Source organism: Aegilops tauschii, chromosome 2, assembly GCF_002575655.3.
Source record: "Aegilops tauschii subsp. strangulata cultivar AL8/78 chromosome 2, Aet v6.0, whole genome shotgun sequence".
NCBI lineage: Eukaryota > Viridiplantae > Streptophyta > Magnoliopsida > Poales > Poaceae > Aegilops > Aegilops tauschii.
Window position 1 is genome coordinate 17,565,993 of NC_053036.3, and position 17,352 is coordinate 17,583,344.

The window sequence follows — 17,352 nt, forward strand, 5'->3', positions numbered from 1 at the left end:
AGTCCATCCCTAGGATGACATCCAGTCCTTTGTTTTCCAGCACGTTAAGATTAGCTTGAAACTGTAGTCCTTCGAACTCAATGATCACTCCTTGGCAGTAACTCTGAGCGATTTGCTTATTTCCGGGGGACTTGATGATCATAGATTTTTCCAAGGGAAGTATCGGAAAACCATGTTGCAAAACAAAACTCTTCGAAACGAACGAATGGGAAGCTCCAGAATCAAACAAAACCGTGGCAGGTACTGTGTTGACAGGGAACGTACCGAGCACGATGTCTGGGGCATTCTGCGCTTCTTCTCTGGTCACATGGTTCAGGTGACCCTTCCTGTGGTTGTTGTTGGGATTGAAATTGTTGCGCTTGGGGGCTGGATTATTCCCACCATTGTTCGGCTTGGGGGCCGAGTTCCTCGGCTTTGGGCACTGTTTAGCATAGTGCCCTTCTTCACCACAAGCATAGCATGTGACCCCTGGATGGTATGAGAAGTCCTTGTCCCTGGAATGAAACTGTCTGGTTGGCCTTACAGCAGTAGTTGTGGATTTCCTTGCTTCAGTCCTCTGAACATCCGTCTTGCTTCGGTTGTTGCGAGCAAGGGTCGTCTTATCCCTCTTTCGCTTACGGATATCTTCCAGACTACGGCGCTCATTCTCCAAGGTGATGGCCTTGTCAACCAGAGTTTTAAAATCCGGGAAAGTGTGTACAACCAGTTGGCATCTTAGTGCCGGTGCTAGACCGTCCAAGAACTTTTCCATCCTCTTGTTCTCTGTCATGTGCTCGTCGTAGGCATAACGAGATAGCTGGGTAAACTGACCGTTGTATTCGGTCACTGACATGCCTCTTTGCTTGAGGTCATCAAATTCTCTCTTCTTGATTTTTATGATGCTCCGGGGGATGTGTGCCCCACGGAAGCCTTCCTTGAACTCTTCCCAGGTGATGTTGTGTTCACTGGGATGCATGTGTAGGAAGTTTTCCCACCATGCTGCAGCTGCTCCAGTAAGGTAGTGTGGTGCATAAAGCACCTTCTCATTATCTGAGCACTGAGCAATAATCAGCTTCCTCTCGATAGGGTGGCATAACTACTAGCTCGCGATAGAAGTGGTGGTGAAAATATCACAGCGGAGCGGGTGATATGACTCCTGAAAACTACGCCTCTTCGAGCATCGGGGTGAAGCTCGAGGAGATTTATTGCGGGTGGCGGAAGCGTATATTATACAAATGACCAATATCCAGGATCGCACGGGACTGACTGGGATTCCTCTAGGCGTCGGACTCACTATCAAACTCTTCATCCATGAGATCGCCTTCGTCAACATCTGGCCAAATCAACAAGCCAGGTGGGTACTATGAAAGTACTCGCAAGACAGTTCAGACATAAGATATAACAAATGTAAACATGATGCATTTGAACAGGTTAACAAGTGCACTCAGACATAGAGATAATACTGCATGGGAGATAAAAGAGAAGTCGGGCGGTAGTCCTCCCGAAATCCCAAAATAAATACTGGGTGCCAAACGAGGGTCTGAATGACTCCTCGAGAGGAAAATGCAGGAACAATAATGCCGCAGTCGGGCGTCGGGGCGACACCACATAAAGGGCTTATATCGAAAGTAAAAGACAAACATGCCACAGTCGGACGTCTGAGCGACATCACATAAAGGGCTTATATTCAAAGTAAAAGACAAACATGCCACAGTCGGACGTCTAAGCGACATCACATAAAGGGCTTATATTCATAGCTTAGTAGCTCATGAATTTTAAATCATATCAAGAGAATAATCAGGCATGAGATAAATAACAGGGTTAGTCCATCCTTAGGAAAAAAATGTGTAACCAAGTTTACCACTCAAGTTTGGTTACCGGGGATAATATCACGAGGACTTGACATAGATATGGGTACACTGATCACGATACTTGACCTTGGATACGATGACTCGGAAGGATTTGACTCTGCAGAGTTTGTACTTTAACCACAGCCAACGGATTTCAGTAGTCACGGGGACTAGTTCCGTTTACGGTGTTTTGGAAGAAACACGTCTAACCAGTACACACCCATTCAACATTCCGAAGCCAGGAATCACCCTCGGCAACGTTCAAGAAAAACCTTGAGACAGGGAGGCTACAACCTCGCGTAGCATGGGATCAAATTTCTATACGCGCGCTCTAAGGGGTGCCCCCCTCTCGGTCCCAACCGGAAACACCCATGCCCCCTGACCGGATGACTGGCTTTAATCCAGGGCCATGGAACCCTCATCCCGGCCCCTCTGTTTGGTGTGTACACGGAAAGAGGTTACCAACTTACTAAACCGCATTCTGGCAGAAAACATGTGGTAGCACGGAAGGGGGAAGAACGATAACGTGACTCCGTCCACGTTAACGTCGGAAATAAATCGGATGACGTAAGGCTGGCATGCTACAACAGTACCACCTTACTGCCCTTCATGTCACCACATGACTAGGCCATCTCTCATCAGAGATCACAGTAACTTTGGAACACACGGGTAGTTGCCTCACATGCAACGAGATACTCACCGATACTCATATGCCATGCACAACCTTTCACGCAAACATGCAAAGCACCTATCATATCAAAGGTTCAAACATGCTTGCCTGGTTCGGAGAAGTCGGAGTCTAGCTCGGCGAAGTTCGCGGCTCCGTCACCTCTCCCGGAACCTACGGTATAGCGAAAAATGCATACTAACGTGAAAAACCAACGCGTGCATAAAAGTTGTTCCAATTTTTTTTCAAATAAATCCCATAAAAAAACTAGACAAAATTATAAGACTGTCAGAAAAAGAATCACTCAAAAATCACTTTTTATTAAAAAGTTATAAGGGTTTCTGTCCGGGGACTCATCTGTAATGAAACAGAAAATATTCAGGGACTTAACTGAGAAAACAGAAAACGGTTCGAATAGAAACGCGCCAGCCCACAGAGAAAACGTACTCTGCCCGAAGGCGCCAACAGAAAACGCTTAGGGGGTGAAAGAAGAGAGGCTGACGTGGGGGGTCCACATGTCAGGTTTGAAAAACCTCGCCGGCGCCCGAAGGCTGCGGTGGTCGCCGGCGTCGAACCACGGCGAGTCAGGGAGATCGGAGTGTACCAAGAGTATCAGCGTGTCCTTCCGCGTTGGTGGGTGGTGGACTTGGGCGTCGGGGAGCACCACGTCGACGGCGACACTTTCTCCGGCGGACGGCGGCTCGGGCGATGGTGGGGAACTCCGGTGGTGTGCTGCAAACTTCGAATTGAAGCGCGGGTCAGAAGGAGGGATGCACTAGAGAGCTACTGGCAAGAGATGGGAGGCAGAGGTGCACACACGGGAGCGAATCGAGCTGGATCCCGTGGCGGGTCGCGGCGGCCGGAGTTGAGGAAGGAGACTCCCTCGGGGCTCTTCCAGTGGCTAGGCGGGGTCTTGGTGGAGTGCAGAGGTGGTGTGGGTACTAGCTGGAGCTCGGGGCCTCTATTTATAGGCGGCTCGAGGGGGTGGCCGTGAACGGAGAATCTCCGGCGAGCGATTACGGCGAGGCAGTGGATGGTCAGTGGGTTTAAGTGGCCAGGCAGCATCAGTGAGATGTACTGGTGCCGTTCCCCCGCTAATCCTGGTCGGTCATGGCGTAATGGCGCTGGTCCACGGCGGGGTGGCCGTACGGGCACGACGGCGGCAGAGAGCGCGCTCCGCGCCCAGTGGTTCACGACGAGGGTGGCAGCGCGCACGGGGGAGTGGAAGACCACGCGGCGGCCTCCGGTGGCTTGGGCGGCGCTGGACGGCGCCGTCTGCGCTGCGCCTCTCTCTGACGGCCGCAAAGCCGCCGCTGGCGTCGGTCACGGGGCGGCGCACCTCCTGCTGCTCGTCGCCGACGCCCGCAAGCATCCAGGCGCTCGTGCGGTGCAGAGGACAAGGGGGAGGGGACAGGAAACACGGCGACGCCGGGGCACTGGTGAGATTGGCAACGGACACTGAAGAAACGACAGGGGTTCAGACACTGTTAACTGAATTTGACTGAACATGACATTGACAGTGCTCTGAAGGTGTTCGATGAAATGATATGGTATGAAGAAAATTTTTCCTGGAGCTGGGACTTGGTGAGGTGACCTCTCAATGCACCCAGAGGCTGCCTGATTTTTCTCAGAATTTTTGGAGAAGGATTTGAATGAATTTCATCAAATTTGGCAAATCTGGTCCAAACTTGCAGCAAGTATAGTTTGAAAATTTTGAACTGAAGACCAGTGGATTTTCATGGATCTTGGTTGAGGGTTCAAAGGACTAGGAAGCGAAATTGGTTTGGGGGCAAAAATCAAAACATAAATGGTAGCTCCTTTGTAAATCTCCAAGAGCTAGAATAGAAGGCAGAAATTGTTTTTGATGAGAAATAAATGGAAAACAAATATATGGAGAGGTTCAACTTGCTGTAGTTGAGGTACATCATGATCCAAAGGTGGGGAAAGGTTTATGGAAGATGATTTGCACATAGGTCATGGCAAGAGAGATTTGTTGAAAGTGGAAAAAGATCATTCCAAAAGCTATAGGGCTTTTCAAAGAAATTTTCAAAAGACATTTTTCCCAAGTGAAAAGCATTTTGGTTTGACTCAAAATAAAAAGAAAGAACCTCCAAGACCAAAATCAAGTCTTGGGTGAATCCAAATAAAATTCTTGCCATAAAGAAAAATATTTTGAAAGGGAGGGTTATTTTTGAAGAAAAAATTAAAACACCTCCCTCAAGTCAAATAAATTTTTTGAAAAGGCCAAATAAAATTTTGGGTGTCACAAAGATCTTAAACACTACACAAGTAGTGAGCTAAACGGTCTTATATTAGTTTACAGAGGGAGTACCAAACATCAAATTTGGAAGATCCTGATATTGCTCATCAAACACGCTTCACACAGAATCTCAAGAAAAAGAAAACTGAATGTATAAAGATGTACCCGGGTGAAGCATCATCTTTGTTTCGATCAGTAGGTTTGCACAAGTAACTTCAAACAAGCCAGTAGGTTTTGCTCAAGCAACTTCGAACAGGCCAGTAGGTTTTGCTCAAGTAACTTCAAACAGGCAAAGGCATGGTGATTTTCACCATGGGAGGGCATAAAAAGCAACACAATTATTGGATTATCTTAGGGTTCTCACCATGCTGCTAGGTGTCTACATGAGCCAGCGAGCCCATTACCACCAATTATAGTGATGCAATTCTATTCACTTGCCTAAAGCGCTAAACTTACCCTTGAACACATTCTACCGAAATAGTTGAACAAATGGCCCATTGATCATGTGGGAAATTCTGAAGACTGGTCTTTCCGTATTGAGGAAAAATGAACTCATAGAAAAGGATCCATGTATAAACAGGAGCTGAATATAATGTTGTGTGCCCAAGTTTTTCACAAAGTACCAAAATTCCGAACACACTTCCAAAATAAATTCGAAGCCCACTGCAAGGATAGATAGTAAAACATGGCCATAATTCCAATTCACAAGCCCGAATGAGCATTTGTGCACCCTTGCACGGTAGTGATGAACTACATTGAGGTAAAAGTGTAGCAATGTTTAGGATTCACCAGAGCTTTACACAGCATGGAAGGACCTGGGGAAAGCTTCATCTGATCATCTTTTGCTGGCTGAAAGTCTCCGTGACTGATGAATACACCTTCTGACCTTCTTAATCAACTCAACTTAAAAATTCACATGTCCTTCAGTATCCATAGACCAACAAAGCTTCAATGTTTCAAGCTCTTCTTTCTTCACCAGTGTCACATTCTGTACTTCCTCCATAGACTTCACGTTCTCAAGGCGGCTAATCTCCAACTCTTTACAACTTACATCATTTAGCTGAACAAAGTTGCTGCTCCTACTATTATAAGAGCAAACCACAAACTGGTATGCTTCAAGACCCTGGGAGTTCCTCACAACTATTGACTTCAGGGAGTGCACCTCACCCATCCATCTGTCTACTCTCTCCAGTCTTGCACAGCCCGAGAGATCCAGTGTATGTAGCTTGTTAAGCTTAGCTAGGTTGTTTGGTAGATCAACAAGAAATATGTTATGGGATAGGTCCAAGTACTCCAGACTGGAAAGGCCACTGATACATTCAAGGTAATTGTTGAGACTGTCATCTTCTGGTAGTTGGTAAAAGATAGGATTTAGGAACATGGATAAATTTAAATACCGGAGTTTGGGGAGTTTGCCCCAAACATCTTTTAGCTCCAAGAGTTGCGGCCAGTGATCAGCAAGATGACAACAAGGGTTTGATAAGTTCAAACTCTTGACATTGATAAGGCCACCAAGTGCTTCCACAATCCCTTTAAAGCAAGACCAGAATGATAAGTCCAGATGCTCCATCTTCTTTAGATTGCTGAATGACTCTGGAAGTTCTGTTAGTCTGTAGCACCGTGATAAATCAAGATACAGCAAATTTATTAAGTCCCCAAATGACTGGGGCAGATTCACTAGTCCGGCACAGCCCGATAAATCGATATGAAACATATTTATTAGATCCCCAATTGATTCTGGTAAAGTTACTAGCCCAGAGCATCCTGCTAAATTCAGATACCCCAAGTGCCTTAGTTGACAGATAGAATCTGGTAGCTTCTGAAGGAAGCTCTCCTTCAAGGTTGATCAAGACTAAGTCAAGAGTGAATCAAGTTGATCAACTCAAAAAGCGTAGAAGATGTACCAAGAGGGATCAAGTGATCCCATGGTATGGTAAGCATTGTCCATTGTGCTTTGCGTACTAACCCATGGTCTATGTGAGAGTTCTATGTGGGGTTAGGTACATGTATGGGCATGCGTCAAGAGGAAGATATCACTCAATCCATGGAGAGGATGACATCAAGTGGTGATCGTCAACAAGATTGCCGTGTGCAAGTTCAAGTGGAGCATCACGAAGAGGTCAAGTGCTTGAAGCTTGCCATCCATTATGGTATCAATGGACTTGTGAAGATGTTCCAAAGAGTGGCTCACCCATAGTGGAGTATGGGGGAGCAATCAACTAGTCTTCATCGAGCGAACGCAATCAAGAAAGGTGGTCCAACTTGAGGGAGTCAAGATCGTCATCATCTAGCTCAAGTGGACTTCGTGCAAGGCAAAGGTTTGCCCTTGATAGGTTTTATATTTTACCGGTCTCATGGTGATAATTTGGAGACCGGGTTATAGGATCGATAGCCGTACTATCAAGGGGGGCTCTCAAGTGAGTAGCTTGATCGTATCGTTCATCGAGAGCTCAAACCTTTGCATCCTTGCATCATCTTTCTTGATTCTTATTTGTATTTTATTTTGAGGTTTTAGAGCTTGTGGTTATCTTCGTGACAAGCTCTAGTACTTCGAAAACGGATTTCATATGCCTCTTCTATTGCGTTTTCGGTGTTGGAGGTTTTACCGGTCTTATTCAAGGAAGGGTTCTCACCATTTTCTCTTGGGACTTTTCTATTTTGCTTCTTATTTATATTTCTTTCAATATTGTGTTAGCTCTTGTCGCTAGCTTTCCAACAAACTTGGTTTCATCGAATTCGGAGTCCGTTTGCAAAAGTTATGGCAGTTTTGGTGTTCTAAAAAGGCTGCAGCGGTACTACTGCGAATTGGAGCGGATGTAATTTTTTACTACCACTCCAAAGTGGTACTACCGCGGCTCCTACAATGGTAGTACCGCTCCGGACCAAAAACTCGTCCGAAACTCAGCGGAAGTAGGCACGGTTGTATTTTTTTAGTACCGCTCGCAAGCAATAGTACCGTTACCCCTAGCGGTAGTACCGTGAGGACGAGCGGTAGTACCGCTCCGGCGGTTCTACTAGCCCTTTGCCTCCTCACTGTTGTTTTTCAAAGGGGTTCTACCGCCCTAGCGGTAGTACCGCTCCTTGGAGCGGTAGTACCGCTCTGTGCGGGCTGTGAGGTTAACGGTTGGATTTTTCCCCACCTATAAAAGGGGGTCTTCTTCCCCAATGGACCTTATCCTTTGAGCTCGAGTTCTTCCCCATTGTTGACCTTCTTTGAGCTTGCTAACTCTCAATCCCTTCATGGATTCTTGCTAGTTTTTTGAGGGAAAAGAGAGAGGAGATCTAGATCCACATTTCCACCAATCACTTTCTCCTCTATGTGAGGGGAACCCCTTGGATCTAGATCTTGGAGTTCTTGGTGTTCTCCTTCTTGTTCTTCCTCTCACTTTCCTCCCTAGCATTAGTTGCTTCAGTGGGATTTGAGAGAGAAGGACTTGGGCACTCCGTGTGCCCTTGCCATTGCATTTGGTGCATCGGTTTGAGTTCTTCAGGGTGATACGTGGAAGTTACAAGTTGTGAAGCTTTTTACTCTTGGGTGTTTGGTACCCTTGAGCTTGTTCCTCTTGGGTGCTTGGGCTCCCTAGACGGTTGATGTCACCTCGGAGCCATATTCCATTGTGGTGAAGCTTCGTGGTGTCGTTGGGGAGATAGCCCCAACCTTTGTGGTGTTCGGAGCTCAATCATTGTGGTGTAAAGCTCCGAGCAAGCGTCGGGGTCTCTAATTAGGTTGTGGAGATCGCCCCGAGCAATTTGACGGGTACCGGTGACCGCCCCCAAGGGTTGCCAAAGTGTACGGGTTCGGTGACCGCCCCCAAGGGTTGCCATTTGTACGGGTTCGGTGACCACCCTCAAGGGTCTCTTAGTGGAATCACGGCATCTTGCATTGTGCGAGGGCGTGAGGAGATTACGGTGGCCCTAGTGGCTTCTTGGGGAGCATTGTGCCTCCACACCGCTCCAAACGGAGATTAGCATCCGCAAGTATGTGAACTTCGGGATACATCGTCGTCTCCGCGTGCCTCGGTTATCTCTTACCCGAGCCCTTTACTTATGCACTTTACTTTGTGATAGCCATATTGTTTCTTGTCATATATCTTGCTATCACTTAGTTGTTTATCTTGCTTAGCATAAGTTGTTGGTGCACATAGGTGAGCCTAGTTGTTGTAGGTTTTGTGCTTGACAAATTAACCGTTAGGTTTATTCCGCATTTGTTCAAGCCTAAACCGTAATTATTTTAAAAGCGCCTATTCACCCCCCCCTCTAGGCGACATCCACAATCTTTCACCGATGACTTGATAAAATCCACAGATATTATGGACCATCGACGGCGGAGAGAAGCGTCGACTGGTCAAATCAAAATTTGTTTCATTCATCGAAGAACTCAATGATCCGCATCCAATATGTGTTGATTGGTTGCTTGGTTCCGACGGACGCATCAATTCTTCCAACCCATACATAGCAATATACCTTCACCATTTGTGTGGTTTCCAGTTCTTCCCCTAGGATAATAGCATCAAGAAACCCCTCATCCTTCTTCATCATCATATGGGGTTTCAAACTCTTGAGATGGAAATTTGAGAGATAAAATATTTATTTTCAACATTTAAATATTGCAGAAATGTTTCATCATCAACACTACATTCACACAGTTCAACATAAAAACACATCACTTGTCATTGCATTCAACACTAGAAGCACAATCGAAATAAAAAAGGAAGGAATTTTTTTCTTTACCTTTTGGACATACTATCGAACATGTTGCGGGCGCTAGTGATGGTCGCGCAAGTGTTGACAGCTCATCCTCCACGACCAGCAGCGGGGAAGGAGGAGGAGGAGGAGGGGGAGGGTCCGGAGTAGCAGCGGCAGCTAACAGAGTAGCCAGCTTTGGCTGCCTTCGCCTTCTTGGATGCTGCCACAGCCCAAGGGTCGCACGGTGGGCGCTTCATGTTAGGTGTTGCGACTCCTTTTTTTTTTATCTTTTGACTTGCTTGTATGGGCTACTCCCCACCACCTTGTTTCACTTCGGTCGTTTGGGCTTATCTAAAGCGAAGCGAAAGCCTGTTTTGAGGTCCTATTGCTGGCGGTAGCTACTACTTTCCCCCGACGGCCTAGCCAATTCATCATGCCTCTCCTTTTCAAAAAAAAAATTCATCATGCCTCTCTCCTCATTTGCTACCTCCCTCCACCGCGAATAGCTCGCCCCTTTCCTCAGACGAGGACAGACTGACACAATGCACCCCATCCCTCCATCTCAAACCAGATGGGTTTTGCTAATAATACACTAAAACTCATGAGCACGAACCCCAAAAAAACGGAGACAAATATTCTAGGAACACGCTTTGAGATTTGTGTATGCTCCAAAATTTGCCAGTCGGAATTTTGGCTGAGCGTCAAATTGAAATTAGGCAACTACAATTTAGCAAAAAATTTGTTTTAATGCACGTAGCACATGCTAATTAGTATATATTTCAAAAATGAAGAAAGGAAGAAGCACCAAATAACAATTATAACACTCACATCGGCCGACCCATTACCTCTTGCACGCGGAGAAAACAAATCTAGAACTCGTGATGAAAAAAATTGTTGGCTGCCCTTCCTAAAAAAACTGTTCATCCAGCTTTTTTACAGACTGAAAAATGTATTATTTGAAATACATGTGAAATTTAAATTTTCATACATTAGAAATTGTTCATGTACAAGGAAAAAATTGATAAGTGTGTTAGAAAAATATGTTAATGCGTTTGGGAAAAACTTTATGGATTTTTAAAAATGCTCATGTGTTTGAAATGTTTTTCATAAACTTTAGCAAGGTGTTCATAAACTTTAAAATATTTCCTATAGGATTTAAAAAACTCGTGTATTGGGGAAAGTTAAAAATATGACCAGAAAAATGAAATGGATTTTAGTTTATGATTTTCAATATTCATTTAATCTAAAAATATATTCATCTGACTAATTTATATCATCAGCTTAGAAAACAATTAAAAATTTTGTGTGTTATAGAATGATGTTCACATATATGAAAAATAATACTCGGGTATTTTCAAAATGTGCTCAAACAATTTTATTTTTGGTTGTGAACCGCTTCCGATTGATAGCCTCTACCTGGTTGCTTCCGCTCCTCCAAGGGCATGCCCAGCGTGAGCGTGCTCAAATTTGCCACCAAACCAAAATTTGACGATGGACCTAAATTTCCACATATTTTTCTCTCTGTAACTGATGTACTAGCTCAAATTCTACACTACTAGCTTAAATTCTACAAGGTGGGGCCCACCTGTATCAAAACTAAAGCCGCGGTCCACACACATGGTTTTCCCTATCCATTCACGCCGTGTCTTCTATCTCTACACTCTCCTTGCCCACCAAGCAAAATTCTGCAGATCTTTTCTTTTCTCATAGCCAACCCCAAATCCAATCCTACATTGGTAGGCTCCGGACATCCCCAAAGGCCCCTCTGCTTCTCTCTCCATGTACCTATCAACCCCTCCCCATCCCCACTCGTTGACCACAGGTAAAGAGAGCTCGTTGCAGGAGCAAAGGAGCAGCCATGGCCCAACACATCGTCCAGAGGGCATGCGCGAAGCTCAGATCTGCCATAGGAGATGAAGCCGTTGTGCGTTCCAGCTTCATCGGTGACCTGCGTTATATGTTGGGGGCGCTGGAGTCCATCCAACCGGTGCTGGTGGAGAGAGCCGAGATGGAGCAGTTCAGGAATACACCGGCGGCGAATTGGCTGCAGCTTGTCTGCAGCGCGGCCTACAAGACCATAGACACTGTCAATGAGCTGCACGACGCGAGACCACAGGCTGCTGCAACGGTATCCCACTGCAACTGGCCGTTTATTTTTTTTCTCCTTATTCCGGCGAAGCAAATACTACTATCCATCGCTTGCTTGCTGTCTTCACCGACGTGAGATTGGTTAGAGTATAATTCATTTATCGATATTTTAGCTGTGGTATTGTTAAAATTTCCAATATTCTGATTTCATCACAGTTTGATGTTTTATGTAAGCAAGATAGTGGTCCATATTTGCAGTTGACAAGGAAGCTGCCCCACCTTGCCATCGTGAAGAATGCCATGGCCATCGAGGTGCAGGAGACGAAAAAACTAGTGATCTCAGCAAAGCAGGAGTCTTGTGTTTTATCAGAATATCTGGCAGACAAGAGGTCAAGTCGGTTTCCAAATTATTACCCCGAAATTACCGAGCAACGAAAAACTGGACCAGTTTTTGAGGAAGCAATGGTTTTAGGAAGACGATCAGATAAAGAAAGGATAATAGCCACCCTGCTATGTAGTACTGAGCCCAACATCACGCAAGAGCACATCACCATTCTTCCCATCTATGGGCTTGCAGGCAGCGGCAAGACAACCTTGGCACAAATGGTATTTAACGGTACCCACTCCCTTCAAGGCTATGACTTCCGGGTATGGTTTCATGTGTCTCCCCAGTTGGACTTCCATGCACTAGGTAACTCCATTATTTGTCACGTGTTGGAAAGGCGACAAGAAGCTTCAGACATGGAGGGGATGGAGGGTATAATGAAGCGCCTTCACGAGCTACTTCATCGTAAGAAGGTGCTCCTTATATTGGATGACTTGTGGGAAGAGGATCCCATTCAGTTACAGCTGTTGAAGTCCATGTTAACTTTCTTGGGAGACAAGATGGACGTAATAGTAACGACAGGCAACCAAGCCATCGCTAGGAACATCTGTACAGTTGAGCCGTACAGGCTAAATCGGTTGAGTGATGACACATGTTGGGAAATAATCAAGAAATCCATCGGTTTCGAAGGAGGAGAAGAAGAGTTGGAGAAGATTGGACGGGAGATCGCAAGCAAGTGCTGCGGTGTACCATCAGTAGCTCAAGAGTATGCATCCATTCTACATTTTGCTTCCCGAGATGCTATTACATGGAAACAATTCATGGAAATGAGTATCTGGTCTATTATGAACTATTCTTATTCTTCCCGAGATGCTATTATATCCCTTGCAAGATTCGAGCTAAGCTACAGGAGTATGCCACCAGATTTGAGGCTATGCTTTGATTATTATTGTGCAGTCTTCCCAACTGGCCACAACATAGTCAAAGATGACCTGGTTCATCAATGGATTGCTCTGCACCTCATTGAGCCATCTGAAACATTGTCTGCCGCACAGATAGCTGAGGAGCATATTACCAGGCTTCAGAACATGTCATTCCTTCAAACTGCAGAGCTGGACCACGTGAGTAATTGTCTACTACTCTATTGTACAAAATCTGCTGACTTATAAAGACACAAAACTGAAGTAAAATTTGAGTGAATTGTATCATACTTGTTCCTACTGGATGGATTACTAATGTGTGGATATAGTAGTAGGTATGCCCGAGGGACATGATATAGTGAAGCGAAAGAACAACATACATCTAGGAAACTAAGACATATATAGGCTACTTACTAATTTTTAATTGGAAGAAGAGGATCCAATCGGCTGTCCGATCACGCGCTGGAATCGGCCGCCTTGGTCGAGCAACACGTGCCGCCCAAGTTGATGGCTCCCTTCGACATTATCCTTTCCTGAGCCACCCCTCCACAAAGGGCCTCTTTGATTCAAATAATTTCTAAAATAATTTTGTAGAATTCTAATCTTTGTGATTTTTTCCTACGTGCATTGTTTGATTTGTAGGATTACAATCCATAGGTATTATTCTTATGATTCATTCTTACTTTCATAGAAATTTTTTTACCCCCTCCAACCTAATGTGAACAATTCTATATTTTTCCTGCACACAATCGAACACTCATACTGTTCTTGTAGTATTGAAGAAGACAAGACACTCAATTGTTGTTTTTTTTCCTATTATGTGCTTTACAAAACCTACGAGTCATAGAGGCCCTAAATGTGTTTCCTTCCTGAACCATCCCATCCTCCACCTCTCTCTGTGAAGTCATTGCATCAATGGGGTTCGCCTCGTTTCACCCACCCCCGGGCCGGACACTGCCGCCGGAGACGAACTCACACATAATTAATGTTAATGCAAGAGAGAGTCGGAGCGTCGGTGCTACAAGGATAGACCGCCCGGTTGTGCATATTGCAGTTGGTCGATCAGTGGCGGGAGTGAGCTGCCGACGCACAAGGACATCTGCAGCAGGGTGGCTGCAGATGCTGCAAGTGGGGAAGGGTGGTGCTACGACGAAGATGTGAGGCTACGTGCTACAAGTGGCGACCGGATGTGCTATGAGGTGCAACTGTTGTTGCTGCGAGCGATGACCGGTGGAGCTGCAAGCGGCAATGGCTTCGATGGCGTTGGTGCTACTGTCTACCAAAGAGCTACAATTAGCGACAGTCATGATGCGATTGTGGGAGCTGCAAGTAATGATGGCCGAGCTGCAACCGTCGATGGGCGTGATGCAAGCAGTGCATCCAGGCTACGCCACGGCAATGCATGTGGTGCTGCGAGCCGTCACGGTGGTGCTACATGCTGGGAGTGCGTTCGGGAGTCTTCATCGGCGATGACCATGGTGACCGCAGGTCAGGCCGGAGCAACCCTGATGCCTAGATTTTTGCACGAACTGTCGGTGCAAGACCGTACGGAGAAGATGGTGTAGCGTTGAGGAAGCAGGCGCAGAAGCTGATTTGGGACACTTGGATCTGACAGCATGCGTGACAATATCTAATGGCTAGTGAGGTGATCGATCGGGCCTTTCGACCGGTCGACCGACACCTATTGTTCTCTTTTAAGTTAATGTTAAAATATACCTAAGCTCCACATGTCTAAGTTGCACAATAGTAGTTACACTTGCTCAAGATAAATATTTCGTGATGCATCTTATAATCACGTGCATATGCCTTTAATTTGTTGCAGGCCAGTGGAGCCAATAAGGGTGCAATTTTGTTGACTATGGACGGTGCGGTGCACAACCTGATCGCGACAACGTTCCTAGAAAATTCAAGCTACCATCTAGCCACCAATCATCATGGGAAACTTGATGTGCCTTATGGTAAGTACATAAGAGCACTGCGCTGTGTCGGCTGTAGCAACGTGGAGTTTAAAGGTGGCTCATTTCCACATGAGAAGTGGCTACGTGTCCTGGAACTAACGGAGAGCTCCGTGCTGAAGCTACCGGACTACATCTTGCAACTGAAGCACCTGGGGTATCTTAAGATATCAAAATTTACTGGACTGGTAACTCTTCCAGAGTCTGTTGGGCATCTGAAAAATCTGTTCCATATTGACTTATCAGGATGCTCCAGGCTTGCAGCTCTTCCGGAATCATTTGGAGATCTCGTAAACTTAACCCATGTCAATCTGTCACGATGCCATGGACTGACAGAGCTTCCACAACCACTCCAGAAGCTTGGCAAACTGGTACACCTGGATTTATCATTCTGGTCTTGTTTTGAAGGTATTGGGGAACGCCTTGGTGGCCTCACCAATCTGGAGCATTTGAACTTGTCGCACCCTTGCTGTCATCTTGTTCAGCACCGTTCCGATCTCCAGGGTCTGAAAGATGGTCTGTGCAAGCTCACCAAACTCCGGTATCTGAACTTGTCAGCGTGCCTGAATCCTATCTTTAACTACCCCCAGTCACAAGAGGACAGTCTCAAATTCCTTGGAGAGTGTGTCAGCGGTCTTTCCAGCCTAGAACATTTGGACCTGTCTCATCATACATTTCTTTTTGGTCTACCTGCGAGTCTTGGTGAGCTCAGCAGGCTACACACACTGGATCTTTCAGGCTGCATCAGAATCAGGAAGGTAGGTGAAACGAAGTGTCTCAAGATTATAATAGATCCGAGCAAATGCCGGGGTCTGGAAAGTTGCCAATTTGTGGTCCGTGTTGATGAAGCGGCATACAGAAGCACGAGCAACCTTGCTCAGCTTGAGGTTGTGGACTGTAAAGAGCTGGGGATAAGCTGCCTTGAGAGGCTGCAGTGTTTGGAGGAAGCGCAGAGGATAAGATTAGTTCAGAAACAAAAGGTTGAAAGGTTGAAGCTTTGTTGGACAGTTGGTGAAGCTAGAGGATCTACGAAGGTGGATGAAAATGCTTTGTTAGGAGAGCTAGTGCCACCGCATTCTCTTCGGTGCCTCGAGATATGTGGCTATGGTGGGGAAACCTGCCTCCCTGCCTGGCGGATACGCTGTAATCTTAGAGAGGTCACTATGGAGGACTTCCCGAGGTGTGTGGCCCTGCCGCCGCTGGGTCTATTTCCAAACCTCCAGCGCCTTGTTCTCAGAAGGATGGCCAGAATCACAACGATTGATGCCGGTGCACTGAGTGGAGGGAACATAGAGGCATTCACTCGAGTCTCTAAGTTCACTATAGATGATATGGTGAACCTGAAAGAGTTTAAGTTTGCTGCCGTTGATGAGCTTGCGATTCAGAAATGCCCCTTGTTGAGCTTTGGATCTCTACCGCCCAGAGCTCACAGGTTGCTAATATCAGACTCTGACCAAGTGATGTCTTCATCGGTCAGAGCAATAGATGGTGTGGAAGGCCCTTCTTCTCCGGTAACAGAACTGGTGGTCGAGACCTGCAATTTGCCTCTAGGTAATGATTTTCATTATGTACCTTCTTTTCTGTAAATATATTTTGATCCTTGAGAAGCAATTATCTCCTGTACTTGTATTTTTTTGTAATACTCCAGCATCAGCAATTCCTAATAGTGCTACTTTGCTTGTTTAATGTGCAACTAGGTGACTGGAGTTTGCTTCACCACCTCCCTGGACTCTGCAGCTTGACTATCAATAACTGTTACAGTCTAACCAGCTCACCGGAGATTATCAGCGCCCTATCCTCTCTCCAGTCACTATGTTTCTCTCAGTGCCATGAGCCTATGGAATCACTACCAGCGTTCTTGTGTGACCTCACCTCTCTCCAGCAACTTGCGATCGATGAGTGCCATGGCATTCAATCTTTGACGGAGGACATGTTAGCCAAGCTCACTGGCCTCAAAGCTCTGTATATTTGGGACTGTCCTGAGCTGAAGAAGTGGTGTGAAACAGAGGAGAACAAACAGAAGCTTGCTCCCATCCGAATAAATTTTGAGTATGTCCCCTGCCGATCTTGGCTACTTAAATTGTCTATACAAACACTATTTTGTTTTTTTCTTTCTATGTTCAACCAATAGCACCGTCCTGCTAGTAGGATGGCGCTGCTTTACTGCTGTTTGCTGCTCAGAGTTCCTTCTGTAGAAACACAGCCGCCATCATACACCTCAATTAAAACTGTAGCTTCTCTCTTAAAAAATAAACTGAAATTGTAGCTGATCAAAGTTTTCATCCTGTTAATTATGCAGGAAATTTGATACCAGGAAGACTGGCGTGCATCCTCCAGAAATATAAAAGAAGTGTCTCAGTTCTGCATTAGTGAGCATTAGCCACTGGAACAGTACCGCAAGACCGTCGGCATTTCCTTAGTGGATCGATGATGAACTGATCACTGTCCTCTAGTATGATGGAAACTTTGCGCCAGAAATCCAATTTTTCATCAGAGTACAATTTAATTTGTGTTCATCTGCGGACACTTGTGTCCACAAAAGCATGATTTCAGACACCTTTGTTTGTTTTTTTATCCTTGAAAGTGGCGTTGTACTTAGAAGCTGCATATCTGTTGCTTCAT

At 45.8% G+C, this 17,352-nt stretch overlaps 1 protein-coding gene across 2 annotated transcripts; it reads left to right on the plus strand.

Annotated features, from left to right (window-relative positions):
* Positions 1-11,119: 11,119 nt before the first annotated feature.
* LOC109778539 (uncharacterized) lies at positions 11,120-17,286 on the plus strand. Of its 2 annotated transcripts, none has more exons than XM_073507726.1 (5): positions 11,120-11,570; positions 11,747-12,976; positions 14,598-16,281; positions 16,428-16,779; positions 17,030-17,286. In XM_073507726.1, exons 1-5 carry the CDS (start codon positions 11,301-11,303, stop codon positions 17,073-17,075), a joined length of 3,582 nt encoding a protein of 1,193 aa, XP_073363827.1. In that variant the 5' UTR covers positions 11,120-11,300; the 3' UTR covers positions 17,076-17,286. The 2 variants fall into 2 exon arrangements, with proteins under 2 accessions (XP_073363827.1, XP_020192694.1); XM_020337105.4 differs by having other exon boundaries at positions 11,789-12,976.
* Positions 17,287-17,352: the final 66 nt, after the last annotated feature.

What these genes read in the sequence shown, in the direction of transcription:
- LOC109778539 (XM_073507726.1), top strand. Translation starts at nt 11,301, where the DNA reads ATGGCCCAACACATCGTCCAGAGGGCATGCGCGAAGCTCAGATCTGCC. An exon ending in AAACTGCAGAGCTGGACCAC is followed by an intron (nt 12,977 to 14,597) that starts GTGAGTAATTGT and finishes AATTTGTTGCAG; the next exon opens with GCCAGTGGAGCCAATAAGGG. An exon ending in GACCTGCAATTTGCCTCTAG is followed by an intron (nt 16,282 to 16,427) that starts GTAATGATTTTC and finishes ATGTGCAACTAG; the next exon opens with GTGACTGGAGTTTGCTTCAC.